A 17,733-nucleotide genomic window follows, 5' to 3' on the forward strand; every position below is an offset into this window, starting at 1 on the left:
GTCTGCTGTCTCTAGAAATGGAGGTTTAGCAAGTGTGGTCAGAGAAGTGCTTGAGATGAATAGCATCAAATCAAGACGTTCTCCTATGCTTAATTACTGTAGGTTCGAAAGAGACTTGAAAGAGAATGACATTCTCACTTTATGATTCAATGTTATTAAATGTCCTGTTACATTTTTATCACCTGAATCCATCACACAGTGATACCTTTTGAGAAATACTGACTTATTGGACAGCTCTCCTCAGCCTGACTTAAAATTTTTGCATAGATGATCTTTTCAGCTTCACTGTTAAGCCTCTGTTTTGGCCACTAACACAGGATATTTGCCATTCTGTCTGTCTTTTCTTAGGCCTTTCTGTGTGAAGAAAGCATGCCCTCTTTCCTCATCTCACATTGAAACCCTAAACATCCTGTAAAGGCTCCGTTTGGAGATGGTTGCTCTCTCTATTGTACTCTGCACTAGTAAGAGCTAACATTTACCATGTGCCAAGCCAGGCACTGGCTAAGAATATTACATCTTTTATCTCATTGTCACCTGACAACAACCCTCTGAGGTAGGTAATTACCTCTATTTTATATATGAGGAAACTAAAGCACAGAGAGGGCACATAAATTGCCAAGGTCACACAGTGAGTAAGTGCTGGCGCCAGCTTTTAAGTTCAGATCTTCCTCATTCCATAGCTAATGCTTTTCTTTGTATTACAGAGGCTGCAAACCCAAATGCCTGCCACAGTCAGGCAGGCAACATAAATGAGTGATCTTATGTGCATCTTAAACATGATGAGTTGTCTATTGGATTTCCTGGGAGTATTTTTCTATTTTACCATCCACTTTTCTTGAAACACATAGCTTATTACTTCTACTTTTAATAGAGATTTGAATTTTAAAAAAATTCTCTTTTACCTTTCTCTTAACTCTATTATTAAAAAGTACTCTCAAGCTGATGATGACTGGCAACTGAACATTGGGCTTTGATGTCAGGGTGTAATAGGAGTGGCAAAGAATGTGGCAAACTGGAGAGCTCTGCCTACAAGGGGCAGCTGCTGCCCAGATCCTGCCAATTAGCACCCTGCTGGAATTGGCCTAGTGTGCTCAGATCTTCCTGTTTTCACCAGACACGAGAAATCTGGGTTTTTGTGAGAAATGTCCTAATTTTTAAATGTTGGAGTCTGATTTTTAAAGCAAACAAACAAATATGTGGGCCAAACAAAACATTTGCTGGCCAAATACAGCCTGATTTGCTCCCAGTTTTCAACCCTGGCATAGAATTTCCTCTCATGGTACTTAGAATCTGTCTAATGCAGTGGTTTTCAACCAGTGTGCCATGGCAGGCACAACCGTGTGTCGCATTTTTAAACCATGCAATACCTAAGTATTTAGTTAGGGGCACTGACCTCTTTTCCCTTTGTGGACAAAGAGGGCAATGTATGAAACATGACAAATCTGGGGGAGGCCTGTGTGACAGCCTTACAAACTCAGAGACCTAAAGTAACCACAAAGGATGGTCTGAAATTAAAACTTCTTAAATAAAAGCAGGTCATGGCTGGCAGTCATTGTTGCCTTATGCTCTAATTTTCGTTGACAAAAAATTTATCTTTACCTTAATTGAGCCTGTCTGTTGTCTTTTTTGCATTTATGATAACATACCTTTGGAAAGTCAGGTAACATCCCTTTTTTCTAAACCTTTGGAGCACAACCACCACACCAGAGCAGAGACTACAGATTCCCTCATTGTTATTGTTATCATGTTAATTGTTGACTGTTACTATTCTGTACTCACCTATGTAGAAGATGTGTCTATCGTTTTACTTTTTATCTAATCCCAGCAGTACCCCCTCCATTTGCTTTGCTTTCTTCCTCCCTACTCTAGCACCAATTCCTTAGGGTCTTCTCTTTAAAAAATAATAAATACAATAATTTATGTATTTCCAGAGAGGAGAAAGGAGGGAGAAAGGAGGGGAGAGAAACATCAATGTGTGGTTGCCCCTCACACATCCCCTCCCGGTCCACAACCCAGGCATGAGCCCTGACTGGGAATTGAACTGGTGACCCTTTGGTTGACAGGCTGGAACTCAATTCACTGAGCCACACCAGCCAGGGCACATCTTTTTTGAATCTGATGTGTAAAATAAGGTGCTAACCTGCCATTCTCTTGAACATTTTCTCAATTCATTGAGGCTTTGCATCCCAGCAATTGTCAGTGTGGCTCAAATAAATTCATAAAAATTCTTACAGGTTTGGATGTTTCTTGCATTGACATACTGGATTGTCAAATTAAAAAATGACAACAGCTAACACAACAATAGCTGTCTATTATGACTACTTGCTGAATAGTTGGGTAGAAATAATAATAAGTGTATAAATGAGTGAATGAATGATGAATGAAGATTGGTTATTTGGGCATTGCAGGTTTGAAACAACATACTAGAATACAGCGTGTAGCGGTTCTATAGACCAGCAACCCTGATGGCAGCTACATATGCCAGCTGATAGCCCAGAATGAGACAAAACGAAACAAAAAACAGTAAGAGGTAGATAGTAGAACACAAAATATCTAGATGTCAAAGATAAGTTTTTCATAACTAAACAAGCTGTTGTCTCTCTGATCTTTTGCTTAGTCTAACCTTTCCATATCAGCAGGAGGAATTACCTGTTTAGAGTCCTGTTACTGTGATCTGTTACTCACTTCTCATAAACCTACACTGACTCCCAGTCACTTTCCACATCAACTTGTGTACTTATTCCCCATGGCTAATGTTTATTTTTTCTTTCTTCTTTTTCTAATTTAATCTTTATTGTATTTTTTCTCTTTTACCATTTAGTCCCCTTATCAGCCCCTCCCCCCAGCAATCACCACAATTTTGTCCATGAGTCCTTCTTTTTTGTTCAATCCCTCCACCCCTAAACCACCCCACCCCACCCCCGCCCCCACTAGCTGTCATCTGCTCTCTATCTATGAGTCTGTGTCTGTTTTCCTTGTTAGTTCAGTTAGAGTCCACTTAGGAGTGAAATTGTGGTATTTGTCTTTCTCTGACTGGCCTATTTCATTCATCATAATTCTCTCCAGGTCCATCCATACTGTTGCAAAGGGTAAAATTTTATTTTTTTTACAGCCAAGTAGAATTCCATTGTGTAAATGTCCCACAGCTTTATCTAGTGATGGGCACTTGGGCTGCTTCCGAATCTTGGTACAGCAGTGAACACAGGGATACATATATTCTTTTGAATTAGTGTTTTGGGTTCCTTCGGATATGTTCCCAGAAGTGGAATTGCTGAGTCTAAAGGCAGATTCATTTTTAATTTTTTGATGTTTCACCATACTGCTTTCCACAGTAGCTGTACCAGTCTGTTCCCACCAACAGTGCAAAAGGGTTCCGCTTTCTCAAAATCCTCACCAACACTTGCTGTTTGTCAATTTTTTGATGACAGCCATTCTGACAGGTGTGAGAAGGTATCTTATTGTGGTTTTAATTTGCATTTCTCTGATGATTAGTGACGTTGAGCATCTTTTCATGTATCTATTGGCCATCTGCATGTCCTCTTCAGAGAAGTGCCTATTCAGGTTCTTTGCCCATTTTTTAATTGGGTTGTTTGATGATTTTGATGTTGAGATTTGTAAATTCTTTATCAATTTTGGATATTAACCCCTTATCAGACATATCAGCAAATATGTTCTATTCTGTGGGTTGTCTTTTTTATTTTGTTGATGCTTTCTTTTGCTGTGCAAAAACTTTTTAATTTGAGGTAGTCCCATTTGTTTATTTTTTCACTTGTTTCCCTTGCCTGGGGAGATATATCTGATAAAAAATTTCTAAAAAATCAGAATTTGTTGCCTATGTTTTCTTCTAAGATTTTTATGGTTTCGGGTCTAACATTTAAGTCTTTGATCTATTTTGAATTTATTCTTATGTGTGGTATAAGAAGATGGTCTAGTTATAGTTTTCTGCACATATCTATCCAATTTTCATGACATCATTTATTGAATAAACTATCTTTAGCCCATTTTATGTGCCTGGTTCCTCTGTCAAATATTAATTGGCTATAAAGATGTCAAATAAAGGTTTATTTCTGGGCTGTCTATTTTGTTCCATTGATCCATGTATCTGTTTTCATGCCGGTACCAGGCTTTTTTGATTACTAAGGCCTTGTAGTATAGTTTGATATTAGGTGCCATGATTCCTCCAACTTTGTTCTTCTTTCTCAGGATTGCTGTTGCTATGAGGGGCCTTTTGTGATTCCATATAAATTTTTGATATATTTGTTCCAGTTCTGTGAAATACAACAAACAGGAATCTTAATAGGAATTGCATTGAAACTGTAGATTGCTTTGGGTAGTATGGACAGTTTAATGTTGTTAATTTTTCCAATCCACAAACACAGTATGTGCTTCCATTTATCTGTATCTTCTCTAGTGTCTTATAATTTTCCATGTACAGGTCTTTTATATCCTTGGTTAGGTTTACTCCTAGGTATTTTATTCTTGTTGAAGCTATTATGGATGAATTGTTTTCTTAACTTTCCTTTCTGTTCATTATTTGCCTATAAAAATGCAACTGATTTCTGGAGATTAACTTTGTATCCTGCTACTTTGCTAAATTCATTTATCAGTTCTTGTAGTTTCTTGGTGGAATCTTTGGGGTTCTCTATGTATAGTATCATGTCATGTGCAAATAAAGACTGTTTCACTCCTTCCTTTCCAATTTGGATGCCTTTTATCTCTTCTAGTTTGATTGCTATGCTAGGACTTCCAATTCTATGTCGAATAAGAGGTGAAAGCAGACATTGCTGTCTTGTTCTTGATCTTAAGGGGCATGCTTGTAGTTTTTCCCATTGAGTGTGGTGCTGACAGTGGGTTTGTCATATATGGCCTGTATTGTGTTCAGGTATGTTCCCTCTATTTCTGATTTGCTGGGTGTTTTGATCATAAATGGGTGCTGGATTTTATCGAAAGTTTTTTCTGCATCTATTGATATGATCATGTGGCTTTTATCCTTCATTTTGTTTGTGTGGTGATTCACATTTATTGATTTGTGAAATTTGTACCAACCTTGCATTCCAGGAATAAATCCCACTTGATCATAGTGTATGATCTTTTTGATGCATTGCTGTATTCGGTTTGCCAATATTTTGTTGAGGGTTTTAGCCATCTATGTTCATCAGGGATATTGGCCTATAATTTTGTTTCCTTGTAGTGTCTTTACCTGGTTTTGGAATTAGGATAATGCTGGTCTTGTAAAATAAGTTTGGGAGCCTTCATCCTCTTAAATTTTATGAAACAGTTTGAGAAGGAGAGGTGTTAATTCCTTGCTGAAATTTACTTGTGAAGCCATCTGGTCCAGGGCATTTGTTTGTTGTGTGAGTTTTTGATTACTGCTTCAGTTTCATTAGGTGTGATCTGTCTATTCAGATTCTCTGATTCTTCCTGATACATTTTTTGAAGATTGTATGTTTTTTAGGAATTTATCCATTTTGTCCAGGTTGTCCAATTTGTTGGCATATAATTGTTCATAATATTTTCTTACACTCCTTTGTATTTCTTTGGTGTCAGTTATTTCTCCTTTTTTATTTCTGATTTTATTTATTTGGATCCTTTCCCTTTTTTCTTGACGAGTCTGGTTAAAGTTTTGTCAGTCTTGTGTATCTTTTCTTTTTTTGGTTAAAGGATTTTATTTATGTACTTTTGGAGAGGGGGAAGGGAAGGAGAATGAAAGAGAGAAAAATATCGATGTGAGAGAAACATTGGTTATCTCTCGCACTCTCCCCAGTCAGGACCTGGCTGGCAATCCAGGTTTGTGTCCTGACTGGGAATCAAACCTATGACCCTTCTCTTTGCAGGCTGAGGCCCAGCCAACTGAACCATACTGGTCAGGGCTTGTTTATCTTTTCAAAGAGTAAGCTCTTGGATTCATTGTTCTTTCATATCATTTTCATAGACTCTTTCATTTATTTCTGTACTGATCTTTATTATTTTCTTCCTTCTATTCACTTTGGACTTTGTTATTTTCAAGTTCCTTTAAGTGGGAAGTTAGATTGTTTATTTTAGCTTTTTCTTCTTTAAAAAGGAATTTTATTTACTTATTTCAAAGAAAGAGGGAGAGAGAAACATCAATATGCTAGGGAAACATCAGTTCGATGTCTCTCGCATGCCCCCGACTGGGAACCTGACCCACAACCCAGACATGTGCCGATAGGAAGTCAAACCTGTAACCTCTTGATTCACAGGCTGTCGTTCAATCCACTGAGTCACACCAGTCAGGGCTTTTGTGGGGTTTTTTTTTGAGATATACCTGACATGCTATGAATTTCCCTCTTAGGATTATTTTCCCAGTGTCCCATACATTTTGGATTATTGTGTCCTCATTTTCATTTGTTTCAAGGTATCTTTCAATTTCTTCCTTGATTTTGTTGTTGACCCGTTCATCGTTTAATAATATTATTTAGCTTGCATGTCTTTGTGTGATTTTAAGTGTTTTTCTTGTGATTGAATTTTAGTTTTCATAGCGTTGTGGTCAGAGAAGATGCTTGATACGATTTCAGCCTTCTTAAATTTATTGAGACTTGTTTTGTGCCCCAACATATGGTCTATCCTAGAAAACATTCATTGTGCATTTGAAAAATATGTATGTTCTGTTGCTTTGAGGTGAAATGCTCTGAAGATATCAGTTAAATCCATTGATTAGTGTATTATTAAAGGCCACTGTCTGTCTCCTTGTTGATTTTCTGCCTGGGCGATATAGCCATTGAAATCAGTGGGGTGTTAAAATCCCCAACTATGATTGTATGTCTGTTGATCTCTCCTTTTATGTCCTTTGAGATTTGCTTCACATATTTAGGTGTTTCTTTGTTGGGTGCATAAATGTTTATTAGAATTATATCGTCTTGCTGGATTCTTCCCTTTATCATTATGTAGTGTCCTTTGTCTCTTACTATATAGCCTTAGTTTTAAAGTTTATTTTGTCATATATAAGTTCTGCTTCCCCAGCTTTTTTTTTCTTTTCCAAATGCATGGAACATCTTTTTCTAACTGTTAACTTTTTTTTTTATCTTTAGAGGGGAAGAGAGGGAGAGAAATATCAATGTGTGGTTGCCTCTTGTGCGTCCCTTGCTGGGAACTGGCCTGCAACCCAGGCATGTGCCCTGACTGGGAATCGAACCGCAATCCTTTGGTTCACAGGCCTGCACTCAATCCACTGAGCTACACCAGCCAGGGCTCCCCTCATTTTTTAAAATTCTTTTTTCTTTTTGCTGCTCTGCCAGGTTGTTATTTTCTCCCTTGTCTTCTAAAACACTGATTGTATCTTCTGCTTCATCTAACCTACTTTTTATTCCGTCCAGTATATTATTTATCTCAGGTATTGCATTCTCTACTTCTGACTGGTCCTTTTTTATTGTTTCTATGTCTTTTTTTCATGCTGTTGAGTAGCCTTATAGTCATTATTCTATACTCTCTGATAAATTTCTTGCCTCCATTTCATCCAATTCTTCTGGAGAATTCTCTTGTTTCTTTGTCTTCCTATTTTGGCTGCTTCTTTGTATTTTCTCCTTAGATGTTAAACTGATTAGTTGTCAAGATCAGTTGTTAGTCTAATCAAGCCGTGGTCAGCAGTCCGGTTTAAGCACCACAGTGTGGGGCAGAGAAATTCCTGTGGGCAGGGCTATTGCCTCCCCTCAGGCTGATGCCTCTTGGAGAGGAGTCCTTTGCCTGAGAAAGATGGCTTCTGCAGTCCTGGGAATGACTCAGCACAGGAATCCTGGTAGTTGATCCTTCAGTTCTCTCCCCAGAGCCACCAGCCCCAGATTTTCCTCAAGCATCTCTCCACTCTGCCCTCCCTCTGTGAGAGCTCAGGGTAAGTAGCTGCAAATGAAATTTTGTGCCTTGGCCCTTTAAGAGGCTCCCTACATCTCTAGCCATCTCCCTGGCAGACAGAAACCCTGCTGTTTTTCATAGCTGGGTGTTATCTGGGTTCCTTTCCTGCTCTGGTGCTGTAGGCTGAGGAGCCCAGTTTGGGGTTTAGAGCCCACACTGCCCCCCAGTCACTGAAATATCCCTTCAGAACTTCAGCTGCCACCCATGGGAGCCCAGCCAGCCCTCTCACACCTCCTTCAGCATCCCTACCAGTCACATTGTGGTGAAGTGGTTTCTTGCATCTGTCCATGGTTATAAGACTTCTCTCCAGCTAGTGATCAGTTGGTTGTTCTGGATGATTTCTGTACAATTTAGTTGTAATTCCCCATTGGTCCTGGGAGAAGGTTAGTACAGCTTCCACTACTCCTCTGCCGTCTTGGATTGAAATTGCTAATATTTACATTTATGCTTTTTATTTTTATTTTGTACAGATTTTATTTTTTTATTTTCAGAAAGAGGAGAAGGGTAGGAGAAAGAGAGTGAGAGAAACATCGCTGTGGGAGAGAAACATCAATTGGTTACCTCTTGCACGCCCCGACTGGGAATCTGGCCTGCAACCCAGGCATGTGCCCTGACTGGGAATCAAACGTGCAACCTTTCAGTTCACAGGACAGTGCTCAATCTACTGAGCCACACCAGCAAGGGCAAATTTATGCTTTTTAGTTTAGCTATAAACTCCATTTTTCTATCTAAAGGCCCTTCCCAAATGCTATGTAATTCTTCTCTGAACTCCTTCATTTTCTTCCTTAAAAGCACTGCTCCAGGTTCATCTCTACTATGATGCCTTATTTGGCTAACCTATCTTATTCCTGTCAGGCCAGCATCTGCTGTAATCCTAATATTTACTGGAGTTAATTCACACCAGGTAGTATTTACTGAGTACTTGTAGGTCCAACTGTGTTTATAAGCATTATCTTGTTTAATCTACACAACAACCTGAGAGGTTGGAACTATTACCCCATTTACAGATGAAGAGACTGAGACTTAACAAGGTGAAATAATTTGCCAAAAATACCAAAGCAGGTAAGGGGGGCTGGGGCAGATTGTGCAGGATTTAGAGAGGCTCCTTGGGACGTCAGTTTATAGTGGGTAGGCACAGCATCTGCAGAGGACAGTTTGTAGGACTCTCCCTCTGTCTCTCTGCAATGGAATCTGATGATGTGTCTTTTTCATAAAAGGTGGCAGGGTGGGAGAGAGGGACGTCCTACAGTACAATAGCCTGCCTATGGATGGGTGAGCTGCTCAGCCTTGGAAATGTTCAAGCACAGGCTGGATGGCCATCTACAGGGAATTCCTGCCCTGGCAGGGAGTTAGACCACGTGACGAGGTCTAGGGCTTTTTCTAATTCTGAGTTTCTGTGATCTCATGATGGAATTAAAGTCCAAGGGGTTCAAGATAAAATATTGTCAGTTTGTTGATTATGTTTCTATTCATTTTGTATCTAGGATAAAGCCATGCATGTGGGTCCACAAATGTCTAAAACAGGGTCATTCCTCTCAAATTGCATGTGACTGTGATGCAAAGGACATGAGGTAGTATCTGAAACAGTGTAAAATATAGAAGACTAGATAATTCATAGCTAAATTGGATTGTACAGATTCTAAGTACAGTAAGCATTTAGGTGGGGATAAACCAGATATGTGTGTTGTACTTTAGGAAGGCAAATTTCAAGTATTCCGAGAAAATGAATTTTCACATCTGAGGGAAGATAGCTTAAGGGTTTGCCCAAATGAGACACTCAGAAATGATCTTCTGGTAATTTAACCCAATTGATCTTATGAAAAATAGGCCGCACAGGAACCACTTTGAGGAGCTCAGGTATGTGTAAGACAGAAAGGGAACCACATATCCTAGGTTTACTATAAAGAGAAGTACAGACCCCTTCAAAATCTAGTACCTCATCATACAACCCACAGGTGGCAGGTGCTTTGCTCAAGGGTGGCTTATGCACAACTCTATCCTTGTTTTGTAGGTGAGGATAAAAGCTCAGACAGGTGAGCTCTTCTGGGCCCAGCTCCCCTCTACTCTACCGCCCCACTTCTCTGACTCAGTGCGAAATGTGCCAAGTTCATTTTTTCCAGACACAGAGAAAGAAAGCCTGAGAAACAGGAAGGCCCTGTCTATTACCACATAACAGTGAGGAAGCTGAAGAACTCAGGGTCTGTGTTTGTGTCCATGAACAGTGATGCCCAACTGGAAAGGGTGTAACAATCACCCTTGTTCCAGCTTTTCCATCAGCCAGCTGTGCAACAGACACATGACTTGCCTTTGTTCTTTAGTTTCCTCATTGATAAAAATGGGCTAGTAGTGCCTGGCCTGCCTGTCACATTATGTTCTCAAAGCACCACATGAGGTAATGTAAATTTACACTCTAACAACCCTTAAATATTGAATATATGTGAAGAATTATTTTTCCTTTAAGAAGCTTTTGAAATCAACAGAGCCTATATTAAAGCTTTGTGAATTCTACATGTAAATGTATTGAGTAGGTTATAATATCCCCTCCTTTTTTTCTGTTGATAACGCATGGAAACTCTTGCTAATTATTTTGTCAGCTCTGGCATATGGTAATAATAATGATAATGAAGGCCCCAAAGCATAATGGTTAGAACATGGGCTTTGGAGCCAGACTGCTTGGATTTGAATTCTGGCTCCACCTCCATTCAGTAGCAGTTTATTTGGGGGCAAGTTATTTAGCTTTATATAAGTTCTTTATATACTTTGGATGTTAATGCCTTATCAGATGTATCATTGGAGAATAAGTGGTTTGTCTTTTCAGTGGTTTGTCTTTTCCTTTTGTTGATGGTTTCCTTTGCTATGCAAAAACTTTGAAGTTTGATGTAGTCCCATTTTTCTTTTGTTTCCCTTGCCCTAGGTGATATATCCGAAAAAATATTGCTTATGAGAAATGTCCAATATTTTACTACCTGTGTTTTCGTTTGGGATTTTTATGGTTTTGAGTCTTACATTTAAGTCTTTAATCCATTTTGGTTCAGACGAGATCAGGCACCTTCAGAGTGGTATGGTTATAGACAGTCTTTAATCCACTTTGAATTTATTCTTGTGTATGGCGTAAGAAGGTGGTCTAGTTTCTTTCTTCCTTTCTTCCTTTCTATGTTATCTGTTCAGTTTTCCCAACACAATTTATTGAATAGATTGTCTTTACCCCATTGTATGTTCTTGCCTCCTTTGTCAAATATTAATTGACCATAAGATGTGGGTTTATTTCTCCTAAAGCTTTTATCACAATGTTCTGTATTTCATCTAATTCAAGAGGTCATTGATTGTAAAATACCATTATTTTACACACCACTAAGAAAGCAAAAAATCCCTGGCTGGTGTAGCTCAGTGGATTAAGCGAGGGCCTTCGAACCAGATGATCGCGGTTCGATTCCCAGTAAGGGCACATGCCTGGGTTGCAGGCCAGTTCCCCACAGGGGCCAGTTCCCAGCAGGGGATGCACAAGAAGCAACCATACATTGATGTTTCTCTTCCTCTCTCCTTCCCTTCCCCTCTAAAGATAAATAAATAAAATATTAAAAAAAAAAAGAAAGCAAAAAATGCTGCCAGTTAAACTGACACATCATCAAATATAAGACACATCCCAACCTCAGAGATGTTAAAATGTGAAAATGTGCGCTTCAGAATTGATGACATATGGTAGTTCTTTGTGAATGTTTCTGAGTCACACCTTCCCACTGGATGGTAATTTCTTTGAAGACAGGAAGGGATTGTGATTTACGAATCTTGTATCTCTTAGTGCCTAAGAGATGCCTCAGAGACTTTCAGTAAATATCTGATTTATTGGAAATAGTTATATTTTAATAAAGGACCAATTTTTCAGAGGTGTGTGGATTTACTAGCCTCACACGTTCTCTCTGATTGTCTAGACTTTATGGTATTATTAGGAGAATTAGCGCCTTCAACTGTGGACCCTTTGAATCACATTCAAAGTGGAAACTGGGACACAGAGCTAGCTGCCTAGTGGATGTGATTGAATGGGCTGCCAGAGTGTGGTGGTTGAATGGAATCTGCAACCAAAGGCAGTTCTTAGCCATTATTTTTTTCCCTTATCCACAAATAGTGTTTTATAATGGAAATAAAGTTTGCTTTCCTGGCCATTAGCAGACCTCATCATTTTGGTTCCTAATTGTCCTTTTGTCTTGTCTCCTGTTTAGTATATATGACCTCGCTTTTAAGCCTGATGGAACCCAACTGATTTTGGCTGCAGGAAACAGATTACTGGTAGGATTTTGTCTGAGTTTCCTTTTTAAGTGCTTTTTTCCCCTTTCCTTCTTGTAAGTACTCTGAAATTTGACACCCCCCTTTTCTTTCTTTCTTTTTTTTTTTTTTGAGATAAAAAAGGCAAGGGCGGAAAAACCAGTCATTACTTTTTAATAGGGAAGGAAATGGGCTATTTAAAACAGGTAAGTAAACTGTCTATCAGATAGGAACCTGTGAACAATACCTCCTTTGGAGTCATTAATCTTTCCGTTTTTACTTTGAGACACCCGTGAAAGGTTGAAAACAATTAATCAAAACGTCTTTGAGACTAGGCTGGTGTCAGTTCACATTTTGTCCCCCTGAATAATTCAAGCAACAGGATTGAAGGGGCTTCCTCAATGAGAAGCCAGACAGCCTGACCCCAACTTTCAGGCTCTGGCCCACCTAAACAGCTCCATATGGATGCTGTGCCATTTTTCATATTTTCAAAGAATATAAGCTCCCTCTGGAACCTATCCCGGTGTGTAAAAGTAATTTTCAGGGAACCCTTTATGTTTGACCCGAAAACCTTTGTATGATGTCTCCTTCCTTCTGCGTAAGTTGACTTCCTCTCACTCTGTTGTCTCTAGATATGCAGACTGACTGATCTCCATTCTTTTGTGGTAACTACGTAATCTTAAAGTCATGGTACATTGTTCTGCAGACTTCTTTCCCCCAGGGTAAACAGTCCAAATCCTTTTAGTTATTTTTTTCATAGGTTATTTTTTCCCAACGCTAGTCTTTGGAGAGGCTTGCCTTGATTCCTCAGATGCATTTTTTTAAAAATTCCTGCATATTTATAGGTGTTACACAGCTGTAAAATATCCTAAATTCCCATTACATCTGAATTTTGTGATACTCCCTTTGATTTGCAAACCTGGAGCTCAGATCTGTGACTTTCAAACTCTTGGTAGCAAATATGAAAAATCCTCTATAATGTTGCACTAAAATTTAATAGTGTTGAAGGTTCCTCTTTATATGTGCTGGCTTTATTTGGGTCGGCCTAGTTGGATTGGTAATATATCCAAACTCATGTAAGAATGAGTGAAGTTTGTGGAGAAGTTGCACAGAATTAATTTTTGTTTATCGAGGATTAATTATATGTTCCTGGTAATAAAATGCATAGAATTGGGACCTCTACTTCCTGGGTTTACCAACAGTGTTACATTCTTCTTGGTTTCTCAGTGCAGTTTCTACTTGATATACATTTAGAATATTGACAAATATTTTGTTATAAAAACAAAAATAGCAGCAACCTGTAGGAATTCTAATTAATGAATGTCATGTGGATAATCTGTACTTTTATCTCCTTTTGCCAGGTTTATGACACCTCTGATGGCACTTTACTTCAGCCCCTAAAGGGACACAAAGATACTGTGTACTGTGTGGCGTATGCAAAGGATGGTAAGAGGCTCCTCTGGGTTTACAGGCTCTGTAGTGACCTCATAACTTTTTCTCCTTGGTCACGATCATGAATTGAATTCTTTTCAGTAAGCTAAAGTACAACTTGCAGAAGATAGTTAAGTCTCTTAGACTTCATTTTTATTTTATTTTTTTAATTGTTTTTCTCTTACAGTTGTCTCAGTATTTCCCTCGTTTCTCTCCCCTTCCCCGCCTACTTCCCCTATCCTGCTCCCACAGTCAGTCCCCACCCTGTTGTCCATGTCCATGGGTCCTTTATACATGTTCCTCAACTGGACCACTCCCTGTCTTTTCCTCGTTACCATCTTAGACTTTATTTTAATCACTCAATTCAACAAGTATTTATTGAGAGCCATCTCTGTGCTGGGCACTGTTCTAGTTGCTTGAGATACTTCAGAAAACAAACCAGACAAAGGTCCCTGCCCTTATGGGCCTTATATCCATGGGAGAGGGGAAGGAAGAAAAGAGAGTATGAGGGATGATATACACTAAACAGTTAAACAGTGTGTTGGAAGATGATAAGTGTTAGAGAAGAAGAAAAAGTAGGTCAGAGTAAGGGGACTGGGAGTGTTGGCTGGAGCAGTGGATTGGGTATAGTATTAAATAGGGTAGCGAGGGTGGACTTTTTGAGCCAAGGACAAGTGAGCAAAGACTTGCAGGTGGGGAGGCAGTGAGATTCTGACCGTGGGCATTTCGGGGAAGGGAATTCCTTTCCGGGGGAAGAGCTATTATACAGATCTCAGGTGGAAGTGTGCCTTTAGGGGCTGGGGCAGCAGGAATCAGAGAGAGCAATAGGGGACGAGGGTAGAAAAGTAACAGGCATGGGGTGGGTCAGATCATGTTGGCTGTTGTAAGCATTTTGGCTTTGATTCTCAATGAAAATAGGGAACCACTAAAGAGTTCTGAGCAGAGGTGGGATCTGATTTGACTTGCATTTTAAAAAGATCCTTCCAGCTGTTGTAAACAACCTTCAAGGAGAGAGGGTTGGGGCAGGGAGATGAGCGAGGAAGCATCATCCAGGCAAGTTTTATAACACAGGTGTTGGGGCTCCGACCTCTGGGAGCAGAGGAAGTGGTGAGGAGTGGTCAGATTCTGGATATGGTTTGAAAGTGAAGCCAGATAGATCAGATGTGGGGTGTGAAGAAAGAAGTCAGGGTGATGCCAAGGTTTTTGACCTGAGAGACTGGAAGGAGGAAGTTGCCCTCTACTGGGATGGAGAAGGCTGCAGGTGAGAAACTTACAGTGGGAGATCAGGAGCTCAGTTGAATTTGATGCTGTAATTTGGTGCTGTGAGAGAATGGGGAGGAGATTGCCAGAATATTACATTAGAGAGTTGTCAGGTGGGCAAGGGGACTTGGGACTGGGGACATAGGTGGGACATGGTGGGAAGGTAGATTATGCCACTGCAGGTGCTGGCACATAGGGGCATGTGGTGGTAGGATTCCAATGGAAATTCTCTTCCATTCTTTCAGCAAAATAAGAAGCAAAATCAGCTAAGAGTGAGAATGGGAAAGGAGGTGTGAGAGATGTGAGGAGAAAGGAAAAAATAAAAAATGGACCTGGGAAGTATGGTGAGATTCCCCAGTGACATGAAGGGCTTACGTGAAGCTGATGATTGTGAATTGAAAGTGAGAGCAGTTGTTTTGACTGTCTCTTTCTCCACCACTTTGAGTTGCATAGTTGCAAGGGTGGAGAAAGTGGAGAGTTGGATTTAACCGAGTGGTAGATATGTAAGCACCTCTGAAAATGAAGTAAGTGTAGGGAGTGGAGGATGTATGCAAAGCAGTGATTATTTTCATTGGCTTTGAACTTGTCAGCTGAGTAAGGACGGGTGAGAGGACTGCAAGGGTTGAGAGGCAGTGAAAGGTGGCAAGTTCTGATGGGGTTGAAGTATTGTTGGAATTGGGGTATGAGGTGGGATGAGAAAGAGGAGAGGTGGTCGTCGGAGAATGGGTGCAAGAAATTGATATTGAGTTAAAAATAGATCCGTGCTACTCACAGCATGGGATTAGTGGAAAGAGCATAGGCTTTGTAATGAGATGGCTCCAAATTCCAACCCCCAAATCTCTGTGAGTTTGAGGTGGTTATTGAATCTCTCTGAGTCTCAATTCCCTCATGTGTCAACTGAATATAATATTGAAGGTAACATTCTGTGACCACTGCCGAGAAGTCGCAGAATTAGAGTGTTACAGTGTTGTAACACCTGAATGAACCTGGGAGGTCATTCAGGCTCCAGGCTTTTAACTTCTTTTGGATGACAGACCTCTGAGGATCCAATAAAAGCTATAGACTCCTTTCTAGAAAAATGCATACTTCATATATATACACAATTTTGTGCATACAGTTTAGTCTGATCTAGGCCAATCTCTTCGCTTTAGATCTACATGAAGACCTAGAGAAATTAAGTGACTTGCTAAGGTCATGCAAAGAGAGCACTAATTTCTTGCCTTGCAGTCAGGTGTGCTATGCCATGATAGTCATGTTTTTTTATATGTATGAGTTCAAGTTCAGAGTAATACTGTTGGGAGACCTGTGGGACCTCTGGAGTTTATAAACTTCAGGACTCTTGGGCCTGCAACACCATTAAGGCTTTGGAGGATTTTAGAGTGTGACCTGCTGTCAGTGGCATTTGTCAGCACTTTGCAGAGTCCTGTCACACACATTATCTCATTTGAGCCTCCCAATAGACCTCTGAAGCAGACTGGAAAGGGATGCTCAGCATTTCTCACAGGTGAGAAAACAGGCTTGGAGCAATTACAGGTAATAGGCAGCGCTGGGCCTGACCAGGTCCTGCAACTGCAGAGCCTTTGTTCTTGGTTTTTGTCGTGGTGCCTCTTCATGACACCTGCATAGCGATTAAGGAGTGTCTTGATCCCTCCTTTTCCCCTTAGATCTGGAAATGGAAATACCCTGAATTACAGTTTCGCTCTTTAAATCTGCTTGTTTCTGATTCCCCCTTAAGTTTGAATTAAGTATTTAATAAGCAACCGTGATCCAAAGGTTTGTAAGAACTGGTTTTTGTTGTTGTTGTTGTTGTTCAAGAAAAACAATATGAGACAATGTGAAGGAATAATAGTAATAATAATAGCTAATTATATTTAGCATTGATTCTAATCCAGGCAATTTCCTAAACCCTTTAATCTCATTTACTCTTCACAACAACTGTGAAGTAAATGCTATTATTGAATTTGTTTTTCAAATGAGGAAATGAAACATATTCAGAGGCTTATTCCAGGTCTTGCACCTGGTAAGTGACATCACTGGGAATTCCAACTCATACTCTGAGCTTGTAGCTCACACTCTTCATCACCCACTGCCTGCAAGGATGGGAGAGAAGTGATAGAAATAGTCACACATGAGAGCAGCTTCTATTATTTAGTATTTGTAGTAGTGTCATATGGCTCCCCCCGATATCTATGGTTTCAGCCACCGTGAAGGGTCTTATCTGAGTTGACCCCCACAAAGAGGCTCTGAAGAAGCTACTATGATTATCCCTTTATGTTTCAAATAATGAGGCTCAGAGAACAGTGATGTGCTCAAGGTCAACTTCCAGTTGCCCTAAGAATAAAGTTGAAATTTTTCACTAAAATTTTTAAGTAGATATATAGAATCTAGCCTGTGCTTACCCCTTGATCATTATCTTTCACTGGAGTAGGTGAAGGTTTGCTGTTGTTTGCAGCCATGATACCCTGCCCTACTTTAAGCACTGCAAACTTGTAACAATGTAATTAATAATTATTAATTATTAATAATTGCTATATGTCGCCTCTCTCCAGTGCATTCTTTTATAAAGTCCAAGTAGCCGTGAAAGTGAAAATCTCCTCTGTCACTCTTTTGCTTAAAGCCTTTCTTTGGGATACAGAGCAAGATCTTAACTGTGGCCCTGAGGCCCCTGGAGATCCTTCCCCTATCCACCTTACCCCTTGCCCTTGGTGTTCCTGCTGGCTGCTTCTCAGCCCCCTAGACATGCCAGGCTTTTCCTGCCTCGCAGTCTTTGTACATCTCTTTTTTCCATGTGGATGGCTCTTTCTCCTCTCTTTGTACCTGGCTCAGGTTTGATCAACCTTTAGGTCTCAGCTGAAGGATCTCATCCTCAGAGAAGTCTTCCCTCATTTAAATTAGATGCCTCAAATTATTCTCTTT

The 17,733-nt window shown here is 39.9% G+C and overlaps 1 protein-coding gene across 3 annotated transcripts in view; it reads left to right on the forward strand.

Moving 5' to 3' along the window:
* The window catches only part of IFT122 (intraflagellar transport 122), a 70,855-nt gene that overhangs the window by 722 nt on the left and 52,400 nt on the right, over window positions 1–17,733 (forward strand). For 2 of the 3 annotated variants that reach the window (XM_037051019.1, XM_037051026.1), the window contains exons 2-3: window positions 12,084–12,150; window positions 13,488–13,572. In XM_037051019.1, the coding sequence (XP_036906914.1) occupies window positions 12,084–12,150; window positions 13,488–13,572 (152 nt within the window). Of the gene's footprint in view, window positions 1–7,826; window positions 7,847–12,083; window positions 12,151–13,487; window positions 13,573–17,733 lie in introns of those variants that run through there. The other variant, XM_037051035.1, reaches the window with a different exon arrangement.

The sequence above is a fragment of the Sturnira hondurensis genome, unplaced genomic scaffold, assembly GCF_014824575.4.
Source record: "Sturnira hondurensis isolate 20B ecotype Veracruz unplaced genomic scaffold, ASM1482457v3 Scaffold0000867, whole genome shotgun sequence".
In the NCBI taxonomy this organism is placed as follows: Eukaryota; Metazoa; Chordata; class Mammalia; order Chiroptera; family Phyllostomidae; genus Sturnira; species Sturnira hondurensis.